At 33.6% G+C, this 22,756-nt stretch overlaps 1 protein-coding gene across 8 annotated transcripts in view; it reads right to left on the reverse strand.

Moving 5' to 3' along the window:
• ANKIB1 (ankyrin repeat and IBR domain containing 1) overlaps window positions 1-22,756 on the reverse strand; it is a 203,964-nt gene that overhangs the window by 17,382 nt on the left and 163,826 nt on the right. For all 8 annotated transcript variants that reach the window (XM_031679668.2, XM_072965006.1, XM_072965009.1 and 5 more), the window contains 6 exons: window positions 20,464-20,672; window positions 19,188-19,276; window positions 15,768-15,912; window positions 14,536-14,702; window positions 8,650-8,738; window positions 2,180-2,310 (listed from right to left, as the gene is read on the reverse strand). In XM_031679668.2, the coding sequence (XP_031535528.1) occupies window positions 2,180-2,310; window positions 8,650-8,738; window positions 14,536-14,702; window positions 15,768-15,912; window positions 19,188-19,276; window positions 20,464-20,672 (830 nt within the window). The remainder of the gene's footprint in view (window positions 1-2,179; window positions 2,311-8,649; window positions 8,739-14,535; window positions 14,703-15,767; window positions 15,913-19,187; window positions 19,277-20,463; window positions 20,673-22,756) is intronic.

A 22,756-nucleotide genomic window follows, 5' to 3' on the forward strand; every position in this document is an offset into this window, starting at 1 on the left:
TTTAGTTGCAGCATACAGTTTTACAAAGAGTCAGATCAATAAAATTACTGTAAGTGATTTAAAATGCAAAATTTATGTAGTCTCCTGAAAATTATTCAAAGGGAAATGAATAGTTTTTTAAAAGTAAGTGAACTTAATTTTATAGGGCAAAATCTGTCATTCTTCTAAAATGTTTAACAGGGGTGTGGGGAGGGACAGATTGGGATTTCAAAATGTAGAACAGATAAACAAGATTATACTGTATAGCACAGAGAAATATATACAAGATCCTGGGGTAGCTCACAGAAAAAAAAATGTGACAATGAATATATGTATGTTTATGTAGAACTGAAAAATTGTGCTCTACACTGGAATTTGGTACAACATTGTAAAATGACTAACTCAATAAAAAAAGTTAAAAAAAAAGAAAAAAAAAGTTTAACAATTTGATTCCAGAGAGTAAATACTATCTGAGTCACAAAACTGAGGCATTAATAAAGGTATCTTATGATTTAGTCATTATGTTAAAGCATGGATTACATATGATCTGTTGTTCCATCTTCACATTAAAAAAAAACTCTGAAATGCATAAAAATGTTCACTTTCTAAATGTCTTACTTTACAGCGTAAGAATTACCTGTCAAGTTTCCTTTGTTCAATGCAAATACTTCAGATGATATATTAAAACTACTCCACTTAAATAGTATGTAAATGTTTTTTAAAATGCAACACAATCTTAAGCAAAATTTGTTTACGATAAATTACCTGATATCATTAGCCTGATTAATTCATGAAAATATTTATTTATTCAATGCACATTTATCAACTACTTACTGCTGGTAAGTGTTATGACATAAATAAAGATAATGTTGGATCCTTCCTCTTTATTAGTAGCCCAATTTTATGGTCAATCTGTATTTCCTTTCCACATCTATGTAGTTTATATTCTATCATTCAAGAAAAAAACTAATATGGATATTGGAGATAGGACTGCAAATAAGTGAAATAAGTTTGGCCCAATCAGCTGACCTAGTAAGCATTTTTGAACATTTTACTCAGAACATCACACTAAGTTTTTTCCTTAGGAAATCATTATCACTGTCTTACCAAGACAATTCATTCATGTTAATTTATTAAAATATAAAATCATCTGGTAACTATTACCACTTTTGAAGTAATAATAATAATGATCATTAGCTTCAAAGTTAAAAATCAAGAAGTACTTAAAGAGAACATATTGATGTATTTTATTGAAATCTTTTTAAAAAAAATTTAAGTTATTTTTTGCTATCATCAAACATGGAGGTGCTAGGAGTTGAACCTGCGGCCTTATGCATGGGAAACATGCGCTTTACCATGGAGCTACACCCACTCCTGAAATCTTCTTAACTATGTGGGTTTCTTGCACATCCTAAATTATAAAAACTATACTGTTCTTCTCTTAATAATTTTAAATAATTACTTTTATATACATGGTATCTCCAAGGAAAAGGAAAAAATTGAGGTATTATTATAATTTTAAAACAAAAATGTTCATAAATAAAGACACGGATTAATAAAATTCTAGAATATTTGTTTTAAATATGGTAGTTTCTTTCTATGCAACTAAGGGGATAGCCTTCTAACAGTAACTATTTATATTAATTTATAGCCAAGTGGTATTTCATTTTTAAAATAGTAATGAGTTACTTATTTAATTGATGCTAAAGTCTGCCCACTGCTTTGGGAACCTTTATTATATATTCTCCTATATATAGACACTAGGATTTAAATTTGGAATTTGGGGAATGTTTGGGCCCTGACTTGGACCTTGAGTCTAAGCTGCTTAAAACCAGCTTTGCAAGAGATTGACATGAGGTAGTACTTCATCATTTTATGTTATTATTATTAATGTATACACAACACTCTGTCAGGATCCTCACTGGAGGAGTGGGTGACTGGGAGGGAAGGACTCAGGCAGCCATCTCTGATTTGGCCAAATATCACTGAATCCTTACCTTTATTTTTAACATTCACCATGAATGTAAAATTTAGTAATACAAGTCAACATTTCTGTCATTTAACAAAGAATGCAGAATATAATCTCCTAGAATCTATCTGAAAGCCAACAAGATTTTTACACTTACAGTATTTTTTTCTTTGGATTCACAATCAAATTAAGATTCTAGTCACAAAGCACATACAATCCTCTTTAACTTACCTTAGCACACTGCATATGATTGCAGCCCTCATTCTTCTGTATCGGAGACTTACAGTTAGCACACGGCTTGGAGTTAGTTAACAACCAGAGACAATTGGCAGCATCCTCATAAGCTTCACTAACTCCCACAACTTTGAGATATTAAGCACAAATACAAAAACAAATGATTTAGTGCACAACTTCTGGAGGGGAAACCCAAAGTTTTCTTTGCAGGTTGCCTCTCATTTTAAAATACGTATTTGTTTTCTTATTAGAGTCTATGGCAAAGCTTTTAAGCTGCTTCACTCTGAATAGGATAATTACAGGATAAGGAGCTGTATTCCAAAAGCTCTGTTTATGAAACCTGTTTTAAAGTAGATTTCTCTCTAAAGTTGTATCCAAATACACTGAGGAAGAAAAAAAATCCGAAGTTAAAAAAAAAAGGCAATATGTTATTATTTGTTTAAAACTATTATCACATCAAAGAAAATTATAGAAAGAATGGGTACTTTAGACAGTAATTTCTTAATTAGGCCAGTTGCAAACATAATTACCAGAAATTCTTCATCATAGTAAAAGACATGAAAATCACATTGAAATATCAACATCTTTTTTAGCCATGATTATTTAAAATAAACTAAAAATAAATCCAATGTGACATGTCTTAAACTAAATTCATCATTTTCCCCAAACCTGCTTCATTCTCTATGCCCTGTCCTGGTAAATGACATCATCTACCCAGAGTCAGTCCAGGAAGAGCATGATCTTGAATACCTTCCCTTTCCCTCACCTACTGTGTCCCCTTGATTCTGTCTCTTTCCCTTCCACTTTGTCTCCTCTCCATTTCTACTTCTTATTGCTTTAGCTAGGGTCCTCCATACGTTTTGCCTAGACAATTAAAACACAGAAACCAACCTATGTCCCCAGCTCCCTCTTCACCCACAACCAACACTATACTGCTTGTACAGTTATCTTTGAAAAAATACAAATTTTAAATCTTTTAGTTACTCAAATTGCTTTAGCAAAGAATACAAAGCCCTTCATCATTTGGCCACTGTCTACCTGGCAAGCTTTTTCCACCCTTTATCCCCACACCAACCTTATACTTTTCATCATCTTAAATTCTGTTTATTCTAATTTGAGATCTGCAATCTTAAGAAATGTTGGGGTTTTTAAAGAGTATAAATTTTATCCTTTATATTCTCCAATTCCACCCCCCTACTCCCACCCCGCACTCCGCCATGGAGAGATTTAGGGGATGGAGAAACTTGTAGATACATAATTAAAAAAATTTTTTTTTCCTGCAAGAATGTCAGTAATCAAGTTTGTTTTGTTTTCTAGCTTCTAATACTCAAGGAAGCTCTATCTTCTCTTTACGGAAAGGGATGTCTGAAAATAACTTTGGAATCATTGAAAGTGGTCTATCCAGTTGAGACCCTGATTACATGCAGACATTCTTGGAAGGGTAGGGTTAGGGGTTAGCTCTATTGTTGAAAGCAGGGGAGAAATCACAAACTCTGAGTTTTAAAGTTCAAAAAAAAAAAAACAGTTACTCAGCCCCCGGATTTAAATCTCTGGAGAGGGCAGGGGACAAAGGTTGGGCTGACTGCCCCTGGGAAGTCATCTGCATATGAACTGGCAGAACTAAGCACCAGTAGCAGCCCTCTGACAGAGACTAGTAGTGGAGGAGTTGGGGGGAGGGGAGGGTTGTCTTGCCAAAAGGAACCCTGGGTGTCAATCTACTTAAGTTTCTGTCAACAACAGAATAGCAGCTACTGCTGGACTGTAAAGCACTGGTTTTCAATTACACACGGCAAAGAGAAACAACAGTTAACTAGTTAATAGTTAAAACCTAATCACTAAGTACAACATCTAATTTTTGTTTAAAAGTAGTAGCCTTTTTCCTCCCTTCAGCATTGACATTATTTTTAGCTCAGAGGCTCCAACATATTCTTATGACCTTTATTGTCCATTGTTATAAAAAATAAAGCACAAAGCCATTAAAACAAAGCTGCTGTGTGGCCTGCAACATAACAGTTTTTTCCCTCCTACCCTTGGGAGAGAATGCTAGTTTCAAACTGCATTCTAGAGGATTACATGAAGTAAATCATGTTCAGGAAATAACTATTATTACAACAAAAATCTGTGCTGGAAAAAAATGCCTTCACTACCAGTGCTCTGAACATGCTCATTTCATACGTCTGCCCTTTGTACACACTCTCCTAAATTCCAGCAATACCCGACCTCCCTTCAGTCCACCTGGTGAGTCTTCTTCCCTTCACTTCAGTTACATGTCTACTATATCTTGATTTTCTTGCCTTAATAATCTACTGTGCTTAGGCCTCTTTGTAAGAAAAATTAATTTCATTTAATCAAGTATTACAGATAACAGTCTAAAGTCTATTAGTAGAACCAACATGTATGGAAGTAAAAACAAAGTTGCTTTTAAAGACTGAATTCTTAAAGACCATTTGAATTTCATTCAATAATCATCACTGAGTATGTACTATGAAAAAATTGGTCTGAAAATTTTATATATTATCATTTCACAGAAAATATAATCATTCCTGCTTTGTGCTCTGATTAGCTATCACAGAGGCAGTTTCAGTACTGAAAAACTGTATTTGAATCTTTATATGGGATTAATTCTTTGAGCTGAGCTCAGTATATTTTCTAATATTTTTCACATTAATTAGATTTTGTCACTCCTTTTAAGTCTAATAAGTTAAAGAATTTGGAAAACTAGAGATAAGGGAGAAAATGATCTCATGAATCTATAAATACAGTTGAAAATTCTTATGCCAAAGATATATGACCATGATTCAAATTAATATGTAAACTCAATACAGCATTAAATTGTACTTTTCTTTTTTGGAGTATTTATTTTTACATATTTAATGATGACATTCTATTTAAATATTATAGTTGGCCTATTATTGTTTGCTTTAAGTGTCACCCTAAATTTCATAAATTTAAGTGGCCATTAACAGTCTACTGGTGAGTCACTACCGCCTTTCACTGTGGTGGATATACATCAGTACAGTGAGAAAATGCCTAGGTTTTTCTCAGCAATGGGAATTTTCTCTGTAGTCTTGGCTTTGGCTCCTTCCGTGATAGACCTGGGTCTCTTGCTTCAAATTTTCTAAAGTTCCTCCAAGTTTCTGAATTAAAACCCCATTTGAAATTCTTTGATGATGACTTTCAGTTTTTAATTTGAGGTCTCCTTATCTCTGGCCACCAGAAGTAACCACATATACTCTATGTACAGCATTTTCTAGTTCTATTTCTCTTCTCTCATTATCAGGATCATCAGCATGTGCAAGGATATTCTGTCACAGTCCCAACAATCTCTACTTACTAGCCATGTCATTCCCCTTCTCTTTCCCTAATAAAAACTTATTTTTGGGTATGGAATGATTGATGCACTTTTACATTGCTAAAAGATAACTAAAAATAGTTACCCATTTCAAAATACTTGTTTTATTCAAATCAGACACTTCTGGCCATTTTCTAGTCAAGAATTAAATAATTTCTTGTACTAATTACTTCCTGTGGTGCATTAATTCTTTTAGGCAACTGATAAGTACACTAGATTTATAAGTTACCAAAATGAAAAGTTATCTTCTTACCTCTCCTGTATATCACTCCTCTCCCATCTGTATTGCCTCTGTCTTGCTGAAGCCCTTATGTCCGCTTACCTGGACATTCTTAGGTTGTCTCAGAAAAAGTATTCTTATCTAGTATCTCAGTAGTCCCTAATTCATCATCCACACTTCCACCTGAGTGATCTTTCTAAATAAGCATCTTCAGTTATCACTTTCCTAAGCAAAACTCTTCTGGTGTCTCAGGATAAAGTCATATCTTTCAGCATTACATATGACCCTGTGCGTGATCTGGACTTCAGCCTGTGCAGTCTCATCTCTTACTGCACCTCTGCACTAGCTGTACTGAATTATTTGCAATCCTTGAATATGCTGTGATATTTTATAGCCCTACTTCATTCTAAGCCTAGAATGCCTTCCTATTCTGGTCTGTGTAAAGAATATCTACCAGCTGTCAAGACGTGACTTATGCATCAGTTAAGCTTCCCCTAACTCTCCTAGAGATAACTGATCTCTTTTGTCCCTCCCTTCCCTCACAATGCACCAGAGGTATACTATTCTCTCACAGCACTTATAATACTTATTTTTCCGAGTTTTGTATATGGCTGTCTCCATCTCTAAAATACAAATTTCAAGAGCATAGAAGGCATCTTATTTCTGTATTCTACCATTAAACAGCACACAATAAATGTTAAAGACATAATGAAGATGCTATTTAAAAGCAACGAGTTATTCCTAAGTCTTCTCAGCATCTGTTCTGAGCTGTAGACAAGCACGTTTAAAATCCACTGGACATCTCCACATGTATGTCCTGCAAGTGCCTCGAGTGCAAAATGCCCACAACAAAACTCATTATTTTCCTCTGAAAGTTATTCCTTTATCTGAATTTCCTAAGTTAACCAATGACATCATAATCCATCCTTGGACCCAAACTAAAAATTCACCTTCCTACTTCTGGTCTCTCTCCTTCAGTTTACCCTTCCTAATTATTTCCGTTATCTTGATAAAGATATCTCTAATAATGCCACTCTACTAAAAAAATGCATTCTATGGCTCATTCTGTTAACAGGATAAATTCAGACAATGTGGCAAGAACTTCCACTATCTGGCAACACCCACCTTTCCAGCCTCATCTGCAAACTTCTCTCGTGGACCTTAATTTTAAATTCCATGGAAATCAATAAAGAACTACAGGTAGGTGGGCAATAGCAAGCCATCTCTAATATAAATTTAGATATTTCTAGGTGTCAGAAGCAGGAAAAGAAAGCAAAATTCAGTTATCTTGCCATGTTTAAAGGTGTTACAGGGCAATGGTATTAATCTCTTTATGGAACTCACACACATAGACATAGCCATACACAGCAGGAGAACAGGGAAAGTGGGTGGGTATCCAAAGAGCAAAGGCAGCTCTATCTGGTGTTCAAGAGAGAGACACAATGAACCTGGGGAACAAGAACAATCTATACAAATCTTCTTGATTTGGGAAGCAGTTATTTAAAAAATATTTGTTGACTGAATGAAGAATGTATAGGACAGAAATGCTTAATCAGATCTCACTATAAAATATCCTAAGATTATCCATTTCCCTCTACACCTGTTTAAAGGACATAAATCTTCTCATCACGTGAAAGGGATCGTCCTCATTGTCAATTAATAAACTGGTATTCTAGTTTACATAGTGATCTCTTATCCATGGATCTGAATAGCCCTGAGTCAGCACACAAAGTGAATCTCGTGAATATAAAATGCTGAGAACCAGCTCCTGGGCAATGGTGTGTTGCCTGATAGAATGCAAGCCTATATAGTCTCATGGCTGCCAGCTAGTCTCTCCCAGTGTCACTTCAACTGCTCTGATAATACCTACCACACCTCTGCCTCTGCAGGTATGCTAAAACCCAATTCATATCTCGTTGCTGTCAGATTTCTTGACGTTCTCTGCCTCCAACCTTAGTTAGTCGTTGCTGTTTTTGTATTCTCGTCTTTATCCAACTACATTAGTCACCACATGATATTATAATTATCTGACTGCTTCCCTTCTAAACTCTGTACTCTTTGAAGGCTGGCATCATCTTCTTATGTGCTTTGCTCATAATAAGTAGATGAACTGTGTCAATTCTTAATCCTGGTTTGCAACACCTCAAACTAACTCCATTATTTAAAAACTTAAAAAACACCAAATTAATTTTCATTTCTATTAATATGAAAGAAAATTGTCATAAAACACTTCAGGGGATGAGAAATTACTGCAAAGCAGATATATTTACTTGTTAAATACGGAAATTGCTATTAGGAAGGCTAATTGAAACCCACTCTGTTTGTCTTGTGTCACTCAATCCAATCCATTAGTTTTCTCATCTGTACAAATGGGTAACTAACATCACTCTTATAGTATTTCTGTGAGAATTAAGAGATAATATATTTACGGACATCTCAGTAAAAATTAGTTATAGACATGGCATTTAATGTAAGTAAATACACAGAACAACATATTAGCAAGAAATTAACTTGCCTTATCCTCCACTGGAAGCTTTGAGGGAAATAATAAACTTCCTCTCAGTACAGATCATACATTTCTTCTCATAAAGTACAGAAAAGCTAGTGAGCCCACATCAGGATAAAAGGAAAGGGCTGTAGGGGGTGAACTTAAACAGACCCTCTGTTTACCCTCCCTGTCTTAGGCTGGAAAATAAGTCCATCAGAAACATGGAACCTGTCTTTGTTTTCCCCATTGTGATCTCAAAAAGGATGTTGGTTAGTGGGTGATGTTAAAAAGGAGAGTTCTAGCATTAACAAACCTGAAACCTTTAAAAATGAAGACTCTAAGAAATAGGATGACATTATCTTTTGAAAGCTATTAGAAAATATATAGCTATCTAAAATTCCTCTTACGTTCTTCTGGTTTCATTTCAGTTATTTTTTGTAGCCAATTTTTCCATGTTTGGCAGTCACAAGGCTCATGTGCTTCACCAAGGCACTCCCTAAAGAGGAAAACACGGAAAAGGCAATTAAAAAATATCCTGCATCAATATCAATATAAAAGAATAGATGGGAAGTACTGTTTCAATTGTAAAGCTGAGAAAACTGAGGCACAGTGACTACTGAGAGACGAAGCATTTCAATAGAGGAATTGGAAACATGATTCCCAAACTTGATAAAACTAAGCCAGATTTTTCCTTAGTATGTTTATTTACACATTTTAAAAAGTTCAAAATAGATTTACCTAATATTTATAATTTAGTCTCTCATAACTTAAGAGCTGTAAAATATTTTTATCAGTTAGGTTCTATCTCACTAAGACTTTAAATTTTTGCAGTTCAAAGTGTGTTCCTCTGGCTAGCAGAACTGCATTACTTAGGAGCATGTTAAACACGCAGAAGAGCAGGTTCCATGAGACCTTCTAATTAGAATCTGCATTCTATCAAAACCACATGACTTTTCTGCATTTTAAAGTTTGAGAAGTACTATTTCATATCACATTGCTGTCATTACTTTTACCTCTGAATCCCCAAGTAACAGCAAGGGCAATCTAACTTACTTTTGAGTTTGATGGATCCTAATTTTCTGTTTTATTGAAATTTGGCAAATTTTGATTTAAATAATTAAAATCATATCAATTTATGATTTGTAACTTAATTATATACCTTTCTATAGGTATATAAAAGTCAAACATTAAAAATGACCGAGAGCCTTTACGAACTGCTTATTTTAATTCAATGTATTATATTCTGTAGTACAAAGCTAATCACTCTAGTTAATAACAAAATATCATTTTAGGTGAAGAAAAACTCAATCTATAGGTGTCATCATCATCACCACTAGTGTCATTTTAAACAAAGATCTTATTTGCAAAGTTTAAGTTTGTTAAAGAGACATGCTGACTGACAGTCTTACAAACTATGAAGTAACACATTTCACTATATTAAGAATGTATCAATTCTATTTGACACCCATTAGGATGGCTACTATTTTTTTTAAAAAACAACAGAAAATAAGTGTTGGGAGGGTGTGGAAAACTGGAACCCTTGTTCATTGCTGGTAGGAATATAAAATGATGCAGCTGTTATGAAAAACACTTTGGTGGTTCCTCAAATAGTCTCAACAGAATTAAAAGCAAGGACTCAAACTTTTATGCCAATGTCCCTAACAGCATTATTCACAATAGCCCAAAGATGGGAACAACCCAAGTGTTCACTGACATATGAATGTATAAACAAAATGTAGTATAAACACACAATGGAATATTAGCCACAAAAAGGAATGAACTTCTGATGCATGCTACAACATGTGTGAATCTTGAAGACATTATGCTAAGTGAAATAAGCCAGACACAAAGAAACAAATATATGACTCCACTTATATTAAATATCTAGAATAGGGAAGTTCATAGAGACAGAAAAGTTGAATGGTAGTTAACCATCAGCTGGAGTTGGGGAGGGAATATGGGGAGTTACTGCTTAACAGTTATAGAGTTTTTGTTTGGGATAACAAAACTGCTCTAAAATGGTAAGGGTAATGGTTGTACAACACTGTGGATGTACTTAATGCCACCATATTGTATACTTAAAAAACCACTAAGTAATTTGAAAGAATAATTTAATTATCTTAAATTTCTGACTTATTACCAAATCTGGCATTAGGGAAATCTTTTCCATACTTTGGTTTTATATAGCTCCTTAACAACTTAATGATAATTTTACAGTCATTAAAAAAATACTGGGTTGATTAAAAGTGGAAGTAGATATATCACCTTAGTAGATATTAAAATCAACTCTGCTTTCCAAAAGCGTGATATCTGGATAACTGTTAATTTTAATTAGGCACATATAGTAGCATATACTAGAGTAAGAAATATGCCACAGGCCTAAGAACAGTGTTTCCATGTGGTACTTGAGAACACATGTGGGAATACAGAACTTAGATTTCTTATGACTTATCAAAAAACCACAGTGCAGAATATTTACATATCTGTAATATCTAGAACAAAACAAATGACGTCAACAACATAAGCTATTTCCGTCATGTTTAGGTCCCTCCTTACCCCTCATCTCCCAACTGGAGATTAAACAGCATATTCAATACTTTTTTTGTAGTAGATTCAATCAGTATGACTGACTCTGCTGTCAGAACATTTTCTGAGAGAAAAAAGAAAATAATCATGTGGGGGAGAAAGCTATTTGTTTTCAAGTAGAGTCTGAAAAAATTAATGTCATATCTTCAAAAGGCCATAACTACTTATGAATGTGCTTGCTTCTCTGAGGCTGAGTTGCATTAGACAGCAACAGAAGGTTTTCTTTTCCAGAATCTCACAGGAGGATGCAGGTGCTTCCCCAAAGTGCTAAGCTAATCAGTGGGATCACTTCTGAGTGTTATAACTGGTTGGCACAGTTTTTAGTAGCTTCCAATGCAATTCTAAGAATGAGCATAAAAAGGAGAAGCTTGTAAGTAACAGAGAAGCTAGTGCAAAAACTGTAAATTAGAAAGAGAGCTAGAGGTTGCCATTTAATACCATTAAGTATCTTTGAAAACTAAGGCATCAGAGAAAATAAGCCTGACCTTTTCCAAAGTACAGTAATAACAATGCAACCAAATATAATAGGTGATTGATAATCTGGATTATGCAACGTGTGGGAACAGAGATTGTTCTGATAGAAATAATGAAGATTCTAGAATGTTTTGCAGATACTGGAAAGCTAAATTCCTGAAGAAAGTTTTAACCAAGACACCAATGACTGAGGCAAGTATTCTGACAGATAAATTGTAATTAATTAAACAGGCTAGTATGAGAAAGCATTCTAGGTTCAGTTATTAAGGGCACAGAACCTGTTGATGAACAAGTTACAATAGAAAGGGCTATCCTGTGGTGGCAGACATCTCTTAGGGATGGCTCTCAACTGATTCTGTCACATGTAGTTCTTAAAAAGAAAAAATTATATTAGTTCTGTGGTTTCTGCAATCATCTTTAAAGAACATTTGAGCTTTTGAAGGAAAGAAAGATGCAAACCCAGGATCACATGCCTTTATTTTATAACGATCTCTCTTGCAAAGCTTCCTTTTGCATGAAGCAGATTTTCCTTCTCTTTGAAACCCTAGATAAAGGCAGCAGGATTCTACTTAGAACTTCTCTTTTTCTTAGAATTTTTGACGTGGCAAAGCTTTGATACTATATGAGTAACAGTAGGAAGCTATGTAAAAACAGAGATTGCAAATTAATGCCTAGAGAGGTGAAGCAGTCAATGTAAAAATCCTAGAATATACATATATCATATACCTACATATAGCAATCCCATAGCTTAACGAATTTCAAAACTGAAAGGTAACGAGGTTAAGTCCTGACTTGCTATGCCAGAAAATGATTCTATTTGTTAAGTTCTCTACTATCCTTATGAATAGGAGGAGTAAATAATTACCAAATCTGATGTTAAATCTGTGTGGCTATACACAGATCCCCTAAACTGGGATAAAATTCAAAGTAGAGCCTGTGATTTTGGCATACAGTCTCCAATGGATATTCACTATAATCAGCCTGGTATTTTGGGGTGTGAGAAAGAGTAAGCTGATATATTTCTCCAAACACTGGTCTAGAAATACATAGTTTATAGCATCATATATGCTTATAGACATATATAGATTTTAGAATCTAACCTATCTTGGGCAGGTTTCCCCATGACTGTCCGCATTTTCAGTCAAACCAAACTTACTACTTGCAGCATACAAAGAGTGGTGGGGAAAAATACGTAAGAATAAGTAAAAGGTTACCTATAGTAAAAACTAGTAACAGCTAGACCATAGAAACCAGTGTTTAAGAAGACAATGCCAATCACAGATTTTTCTTTTCTTTTCAAAGCTTTATTACCCTCTGATCTCAGCAAATGTTTTCTTCTTCTAAACATTTTACTAATGTGTTTTCCACTTTTGCAGCCTCTGCCAATCCTCTTAATCAGCTTTTTTTCATCCAGGGATGCTTACATGAACCACAGAGCTCAGAAAATGATTTATGGGATAACTGTCCTCAATTTTCCAAAGGACAGTACATAATTAGTATTATTCTAGATGCACAGGATATATAAAATGGAGTGCTTTAGGGCACCAGAGCTGAAGCTTCTCAAGAAACTAACTCCAAAGAGGAAGTTCCTTTATTTTCTTATTTTAATATTCCAACTTTGCAATAAAGCAGATTCATATTCATCTAAGAATAATTTATATACTAACAATTAAGGTTATGTGTATTTAATTCTCATTTCTGTAGCTGGATCCTTATTTCTTCTGGTGGGGTAGAAAGGTGGCACTAGGAATCAATCATCAAATAGTAAAACACATAAAAATAAAATTAGGACTGTGTATTCTAAATGGTTTGAAAAATTACCTTAAGGCATGTGAATATAATCTATTATTCAGTATTTTGTTGCTATGTTACTTGCTGAATCTGATTTAGCCATGAAAATAATAAACATGGTTTTCCTTTCATTAATCACTATATTCAAGCACCTAGCACAGAAACCTAGCAAACTTTTTCTGCCACGAGCCAGATAGTTAAATATTTTGGGTGTTGCAGGCCATATGGTCTCTGTCACAACTACTCAATGCTGTTATAGCTTGAAAGCAGCCATACACAATCGGAAAATAGACTGACATGAGTGAGTGTGGCTGTGTTCTAATAAAACTTTATTTAAAAAAATTGGTGCAGATAGTAGTTTGCTGACACCTGATCTAGAATTCAGTGCTATATATAGTTGGTAGTTCAAGAAGCATTTTTAGCTAACGATAATGATCATAAGGTAAGAAACAGACCGTTCAGAGTACGGGTATTTCCATAACTATGCCTTTTACTATCTAGCAGTGTTACAGTTTTATGTTGGTTTCTGATAAGTATACAAGATTAGCATTTCATATCGATCTAAAGTGTATCCCTGCATATGTGATAAATCTGGAAATGAACAAAAACCAGAACAAATGCTATTTCTTCTTTCTTCTTCTGGTCATTTAATTAATTAAAAACAGTTAATTATAACTGAAACTATTCTGAATAAAGCAGAATGCTGATGTCAGAAAAAAATGCAGTCAAATGACTATACACAGTTACATGGCCTATCCATTACTGATTTATCATAAGTTGATACTTACTGAGTATTTATTCAGCACTAGAAATTAAATAAAACACAAGACACAGAAAATTGGTTCCTAACTAGGACTATATGTTAAAGATCACCTAAGGTTTTTTTTTTTTTTTTTGGAGCCCCACTCCAAAATCCACTAAATCAAAATCTTACTTGTTGGAGTCTAGGATGAAAATTTGGAAGAAGCTGTCTTAATACTAAATTCTAGGCATTCCTGGTTAAGAATCACTGCTAGAAATGTTTATTTTAAGAAAAAATGTTTAACTCTAAACATTTTCTAATCTATCATTAGTAATATGGTATTAGAGGTTAAGTACATGAGCTCTAAAATCAAACAAGGCTGGGCTCTAAACCCATTTCTGCCATTTCCCAGTTGCATAACCCTGGACAACTTCTCTGTGCCTAAACATCCTTCTGTAAAATGGGTATAATAGCACTCCATTCATAGCACTGTCAGGAAAATTCAGTACATGAAAATATTTGGCACAGTGAGGGGCATACATCAAGTACACAATAAACTATTACCACTCATTATATATTTTTTTAAAGAATAAGAATGATATCAAACATACTATAATTTAAGGACCTGACTCAAAGTATAAGTTCTCTTTAAAAACCATTAGAAAGGTGTTAAGGCCATTCTAACTTGACTTGTACTAACCAGCAGAAGAGGTGTCCTTTTCCACAGTCCACAGCAGGAGCTCTGAGCAAGGGGAAGCTGAGTGTATCAGATCCAGATGTGTTTGACCCCTGTTTTGTTAGTCTGACTGCTCTCTCACAGCCTGGAGTAGGACACCATTTAATGGCAGGATTATTTTCAACAAAGGCCTGTTTAAATAGCAATAACAAAACATAATAAGATATTTTAACTCTTAATTCTAATAGAGACTGTACCTCTAATGCCAATTTATTTTATAGCAAAAAAGAGTGAAATAAAAAGCAAGGAGTAGTCAGTCTGAAAAAATACCTAAAACAGTAACAGAAAGTATATAAAACAACTTAATAAGAAGGAAAAAAAGTGGCAATTATCTTAGTAATAATATAATTTTTAAAATCTGCTTTTGCTTTAAACTAAAAACAGGTAGATGCTGATAAAATAAAAATGCAACTATTCATACAGAAAATGTGAAATTTAAAAATGTTTTCTCATACAATGTGCCAGTTTTCTGATGGAAAATAATTGTGAATACAATCTTGTGATTATTAGTTGTATTAGAACAGTAACTTTCTAAATGGCACTATAACAATACATAAAAGTCAATATTATGATGTTTTCTATGTCAAAGAAACAGTAGGACTTCTTTTTTTACAAGTCTATATATTAGGGATTAGACCATAAAAAATTTGCATAAGATGTTAAAATGTGACTTTTTAATCACATAAAAAAGTGACCTGCATATACTTCTGAATATCTCCTGACTGAAAATAAAGATAGAAAAAAAAGATGAAATAAACATAATTTAGTATTTGAAGCTATTATATGAAATTAAAAATCCATAAATTTCTAAGTTGATAATGTTTATTTCTAAATATTTATATTTAGGAGTAAAATCAAGTTCTTTGGAAAATTAAAAATAGTTACAATGTACTTTGAATGTTATCTTGTGATCAGTCAGTTACCAAAGTGCATCTGGCAAATAAACAAATAGATCTGAGCAACAGTTTTTTTTTGTAACTATTATGGTTTTTCACTTTTACTTCAATCATGACTATAAAATAATGCTTTAGCTTTAAACTTTAATGCCACCATTCCTTTATGCAGTTCTTCTTAGAAACAGGAGACAGAGTCTATTATTTTATGTGTTTTCAAAAATAAAACTAAAAATTATAATCTGTTATATAGGTTTAATAAAATTTAAATTAGGGAATTCATACAGATAACTGGAAGCATACCTTAATATCAAACTGTAGGTATCGTTTATCCATCTCCTTAGAAACTACACTTTCTATAATTTCCACAGGCACAAGTTGGAAGCAATCATACGCAGGGCAGAAAATGTTGTGAGCTTCACCTTCTTGAATTTTCAGATTCAAAAACCTATTATCAATTGATAGGAAAAAAGGCAAGGATATAATTTATTTGCACATTCTAAGAATTTTTTCTTTATGCCATATTTTCTGTTACAGTGTAATTAAAATATACCAATGAACAAAGTGTGAAATATCAATTGTAGTACATTAATTTATATAATTCACAAACATTACTGAACATTTATTACCTGAACAACCATTCATTCTATATGTATGAATATTTATATACACAGTTATATTTTATATGGTTTTTACATGTGTTTGCTTTATCCTCTAAAAATTTGAAACTATTTATTCAACATTAAAAATTTAGAAATAAGTAGTTTAGAAAGGCTATATTCAATTCTCAATATTCTACATTTTAAAATAAAAAAGAGCATTGGCACAGAATTAAACAAGAGATAATTCAAGAGATTTTTTGAGGTGGCATTAGAGAATAGCATGACTTTTTGAAGAAAAGGTTTTCTGCTTACATTTCATTTAGGCAAATATTAAAATGAGTTTCATGTCCTACTCTAGGCACACTAATTGAGGTAGTAGGGAAAAGACACCCTAGACACCCTGGTAAGTAGCAGGAATCTTAGCCCAAGGTGAATTAAGTGGTTAAGAGCAAGATTTTGAATTAAAGAATTCCAGGACTGCACTAACAAGTAATGTGATCTAAAGCAATTTATTTAACTGTTCTGTGCCTCAGTTTCACTACCTGTAAAAGGGAGATAATAATATGCACTTCTTGGGGTTGTTATACAGATTATGATGTAATGTATGTGAAATATCTAGATGGTGTCTGGCATAGAATAAGAATTCATGAATTTTAGCAGAAGTTTTATTATTATTAATATTTCCTATGGAAAAACAAGAAACAAACTTCTGAAATGTGTATTTTACACTTAAACCTAGAGAAAATAAATAGAAAACCAGGCAATTAAATCACCACTCTCTAGTAATCACTATAAACAGTTTGATTATTCTACTGCCTATTTTTTTCCCTTTAGTCTCTTAATTTCATTGCACTTAAGAAGAATTATCAGTCCTATTGGGATCTCATCAGATCTGATGAGATTTGATCTACCGCCTTCTTCCTCCATAATCTCACCCTGGCACTTCAGAGAAGAGTCCCTACCAGACAGCCCTCTCTTAGTATCTTCCCCGGTGCAGCACAAACCCAGGTATATCTTCAGCCAGCCATCTGTGCCTTCTTCCTGCTTACTTCAGTGAAAGAAGGCTTCCTCCTTCCTCCCCAGGCTAATCCTCAAATCCTCTGGCCAACTCTGGGACTTGTATTATCTATTACTTACTCTATCCTTTCTCTTTCTCTCTCTCTTACCAATGGCACAATACACATGCTTATCCCGTCCTAAAAACCTTTCTCAAACAAATCACCCTTTTAGTTCCATTTTCCTGACTTTTCCCATCAAAGTTCTTTGACAAAACAGTTTATGATAATTTGTCATTTCTTCTTCATATTCATACCATTCACTTCTCAACCTGTACCACTCTGGCTTCTATTACCTCTTCCCTGAATGGCTCTTAACAAAGCTATTAAGACTTACCCATTAGTCCAAATAACTCAAGACTTCGCTGGAGCATCAGACACTGCTGAACAGCTCTTTCTTTTAGATTCTCTCTTTCCTCTGGCTTCCAGGACTTATTTTTTCCTAGCATTCTTCTTATCTCTGGTTGCTCTGTGTCCACCTTTTTTTCACTAGTGACTTTTACTCTCCTGATCACTTATAATTTACTGTTCCCAAGGGTTTTCACATCAAAATTCTTCCTTTCCCATTCCATACATTCTTCCTGGGTGATCTAAATACCCCTAACTTAAATTAACCTCTGTATTTTAATGACTCTGAAATTTAAAGCCCAGATTCTTCCTCCTTAGCTATAGATCTTGATTATATACGCAATGTTCTCATTTAAATGCCCCACAGACATTTTAAATTCAACATGTTTAAAATCCTCCCCTCTATTTTCAATATCATTTAAGAATCACACACATTCCACAAAACTCTGATATATCTCAATAGAAGGGCATTCTGCACCTTAGTTACTAGTTAAAAATTACTTGTATTACTCTGTGTCAGGAAAGACAGTTTGGCAGAAGGATGGATGAAGCATTCAGGGCAAATGCTAGAGAGAAGCAGTTCTCAAAGTGTGATCTGTGGACCTGTGATGGTTCCTGAGACTTTTCAGGGGTTTTATAAGGTCAAAACTAATGTCGTAATAGCAGTAAGACACTATTTGCTTTCTAGTTAAAGCTAATTTAGCACAAATCACGCCAGTGTCACTAAAACTACACAGTAGACTTGGTATTCTTCAATGCTCCACACTCAGTTGAAAAAAAAAAGCCAGTTTTGTTTAAGAAGTCCTTGATGGAGTAATACAAATTATTCATTATGAACTAGTTATTAATAATTTTTACCTATTTTACTATATTAACTATTATCTATTAAACCATATTAAATCTTAACCCATAAGTACACTTTTTTTTTTAGATATTCTGTGCAAAGAAATGGGAAATAAGTATAATGAACTTCTGCTGCATACCAAAGCAAGATTGTTGTCTTAAGGAAAAGCACTGAGGAAGTTGTTCTAGTTACAAGCAGACCTACCTGCTTTTATCATAGAACACTATTTTTACTTGAAAGAGTGACTACAAACAATGATTATTCAGACTTGGTATTTAGTAGACTTCGTTTCTGAAAATGAATTAAGTGAGTCTGTCATATCAAGGAAAAAAGTTGACAGTATTTGTTACCAGTGATAAAATTCAAGACTTCAAGTAATTCTGAAAAGTTATTATCTGCTATTGTGAGCTTGATGGCTTCCCAATACTTAGAGACTTTTCTGATGAGACTGGTGGTGATACTAACTAGTGTTAATTTTTTTTTACTGTATTTATATATAATGAAATACATTACACTGGAAGATCTGCGTAGATATTTAGGTGCAGGCTTAAAATTTACAACAGATGTTAACATGAATCAGAATGCCAAGCGAACTCATTTATGTATACCCGCTTTGTTCCCAAAAGTACCTTACATTAAGCTAAATAACACTATTTACTAGACTAAATAATTTTACTAAATTAATAATGGGAAGGATGTCAAAATAAGAAAAACAAAATTCTTCTTTAGTGGTGAAGTATAATACGTTTCACTATAACTCTGAAGCCAACATAAATAATCCATATCATTAAATAGTGAAAGCAAGCAATTTTATTACCAAATCAAAGTGTTATCATGCAGTCAGGAAATACTAATAAGCTGCACATATACTCACGACTCCCAACATCCTCTACAAAAGTCATGTCCACAGGGCATATCCACTGGGTCTTCAAATATAGAAATACTGCACATACAAATGTCACACTGGAGATGAAGAAAAGTAATGATTCAAACAAAGTCATACTTCGGAGAGGGAACACTGCTCATTATTAGTTTAAGGTAAAAAATAGCAGTATAGTAATTAAAAGAAGTTAAGTGTTTCAAAGTTAAAAGAAGTTAAAGTTAGTGTGCCTACCTTTGACTAAATAACAAATACCAAGCCTACCTCATTACAAACTATTGTGGGATTTAAATTTTTTAATGGAAAAGTCAAATTCTTAAATTCCAAATTTACATATTGAATTAACCAGCAACTATTCATTTGGAAAAGGAAGTATAAGAACAAATCATTACAATCTACTCAGGTTAAGATCAAATTGCTCCTTGCAAAATAGCCACTTCAGTATCATGTCTTTCACCCTATACTCATCCCAGAAAATCTACAAAAACAGAGAAACTTTGTTTTTTAAAATAGCAACTCAGGATATTCAGAGTAGCAATTTAAGGATTTCTACCCGGGGAACCCTGCTATAAAACTATGTATCTTCTACACAATAACTTAGGAGAAGCAAATTTTATAATGTTACAGATGTAAATTATAGAAGTATGATTCTGTTTTTCAAGAAGGCCCAGATAAAAGAGTTTTTTCATATTTATCACATATTTTGAGTGGCTGAATCATTCAAGAAACATAAAACTTTCCTGTAACAGTACACCAATGGAATGCCAGATAAAAATGCACACAATTGCAGTACTGCTTCTCAACCAAAAGCAACTATTTACTATGGAGATGTATCTATATGACAAACTCCAGAAGTTTTACTGAAACAAATACAAAGTTATCAACATTTCATAAAGCTTTCAGAAAAATATAAAACTATTTTCATATTTTTGGTTTAAGTGCCTATCACAAACTCAACTTTTAAAACTTTTAACATTTCAGTAAGGTGAGTTCAAAACTTTAAGCAACTAGACCTTGTAAGTGAAAATACAGTAGATGGTTTTCCCAAATTCTTTTATGTTTTCTGTCTTAAAATGAGAAAAGAAGAACCTTTTGTTTTTCTCTAATTCAGAGATCACAAAAATAGTCTGTGATAATAAATATTTACCAAAGCATGAAGTAACTGAACTCTTTATGGAGGACAGGATTCAATTATAAGCATTTGACTAGGGGTTTCATGAAACAATATCAAAATTAAAACTAAGAAAGTACACCAAATATCAAACCATACCAAACTGGTATCCAAATCCCCAGGAGATAAACTTATTTCATCTGGAGAGGTGACGGAAGAGCGTGTAGTCCTTGGAGTTCTTGGAGAAGGGAGCGTGTCCCAGGCATTATACCCACTTGGTGGTGGAGTTGGCATCTGAACACCTGATCGTTGGCAGCAGTTCTCTGGGTTGGACATCCAAGCTTCAAGTAATTTCTCCCTGTCCCAGTCTTTTAAGAAAAATGGAATGGATATCTCTCAAATAACAGAGAAAAATCTTTTAAGAGCTTCATAGTAACATAAATTAAAGGTAGGTCATCTAAATAAGAAAAATTATATCAAAGTAGTAACTACAAATGAAATATTCAGGTATGTTATATCCACTCAAATTTTTAAACAGAATTTAAATTTTTATAATTTACTGCGGCTTACAACCATGTCAATACCTAATAATATGGTCAAAATTTCCAGTCATTTCTACTAATAATCAAAAGTGGTGGCTCACACATCATCGGAATTTTCTAAATTTTTGCTGGCATAGATTTGATTAAGCCATCTCACTCTATCAAGAATAATGTACCTCTGCAAGTGGCCTTATTGGTGTTGAGTTGTAAAATGATTACATAGCTCACAATAAACATGTCAAAACGCTAACAACAAATCCTAAAAATCATTTGATAAACAGCTTGAGAGCATAAGGAACTTCCAAAGGGATTATGGTTACAAAGTTTTAGTCAATTCATTTAAATTCTGTACTGAAGCTGGCTTAAAAAGGTTATCTTCCTACTATAAACATTAAAAACAGTCAAGTGAAGTATGTTTATATTATAAAGTCCAGAGCTATAAAAACCTAACCCTTAAAATAATAAATCCAATGATTTTGTGAGGTGTTTTACATATATTATTTCACTTATTCCTCCCAATAAACTTTTCAGTCATTATTTAGGTGAAGAAACTAAGACTCAGGAAAGTTACACAACTTGCCCAGGCTCACACAGATATGAGGGATCTGAAACCAATTTCTGTGATCTTTCCACTGTAGCCCAAAAAGTATAGGGTCAAGAGTAATATAGAGTCCTTTATTTGCCATGGGCCCATACTATATAATTTTACAAATCAAATACAAATAGCTGTGGAAACTTCCTACATAAGATTTTTTTCAACCATATTAAGTCAATATATTTGGTGATTTAATAGGATTAATTATGACTCAGACATGTAATGGAGATAGAGGGAGTGTGTTTCCATATGTGCAAAGGCACAGAATGTAATGCAGAGAAATGAACAGTTCTGTAAAGTTACAGTATACTTTACTGTGGTTTGGGGAGATGGAAGATAAGAATGCAAATAAGAGTCAGATTATAAAGAGGCAGAAAAATCCAACGACTGAAAAACCCTGCATATGTATGTATTCCAGGAAGTGCTGCTAAACGGAGCTCAGTGTTTTGATAGGTCACTATAGGCATAACTTGGAGATACTGCAGGTTTGGTTCCAGACGACTGCAATAAAGCAAGTCATACAAATTTTTTGGTTTCCCAGTGCATGGAAAGGTTATGTTTATACTATATATTTTTTTAGACATAATGTTATTGCACACTTAACAGATGAGAGAGTATCTTAATTGAAACACTTTATTGCTAAAAAACACTAACCATCATCTGACAATGTAGCATTGCCACAAACCTTCAATTTGTAAAAAACACAGTATCTGCAAAGTGCAATCAAGGAAAGTGCAATAAAATGAGGTATGCTTGTGCCTACTTAAAAAATTAACACTTTCTTAGCACAAGATGATTATTTTCCCCCCATTATAACACTTTTCAGTAAAGAAAAAAAGAACTACTATAATTTATATACAGATATTAAATATGCTAAATTTTAGTTTTATCTACTACAAATGTTTTCCAGCCCAGTTTCTGCTTGTATTCCATCATATCATTATTCAGCAAATATTTGCTGAATGTCATTTATGTGCCATACACTATGTCTGGCAGTAGGAATACAATGCGAGGAAAAGTCAGGCATGATTCTTGCCTTCATGGAACTTAACCGTCTAGTAAGGAGAAAAATATTAAGTAAAATCAACACATTGGAAAAAATTACCACTGACAGAAGCACCATTAAGAACAGGTAGAGACTCCCATTCAGGGAGGTCAGAGAAGGTGGCTGAGGAAATGGCCTGGAGCAGACATCTGAAGGGTCAGTGGATGCTAACTAGGTAAAAGGGAGAGGAAAACATATCCTAGACAGATGGCATGTTCAAAGGCCTTGTGGCAGGAGAAGGCAGTATCCTTGTAAAATTAAAAAGGTCAA

Source organism: Vicugna pacos, chromosome 7 (assembly GCF_048564905.1).
Source record: "Vicugna pacos chromosome 7, VicPac4, whole genome shotgun sequence".
NCBI lineage: Eukaryota > Metazoa > Chordata > Mammalia > Artiodactyla > Camelidae > Vicugna > Vicugna pacos.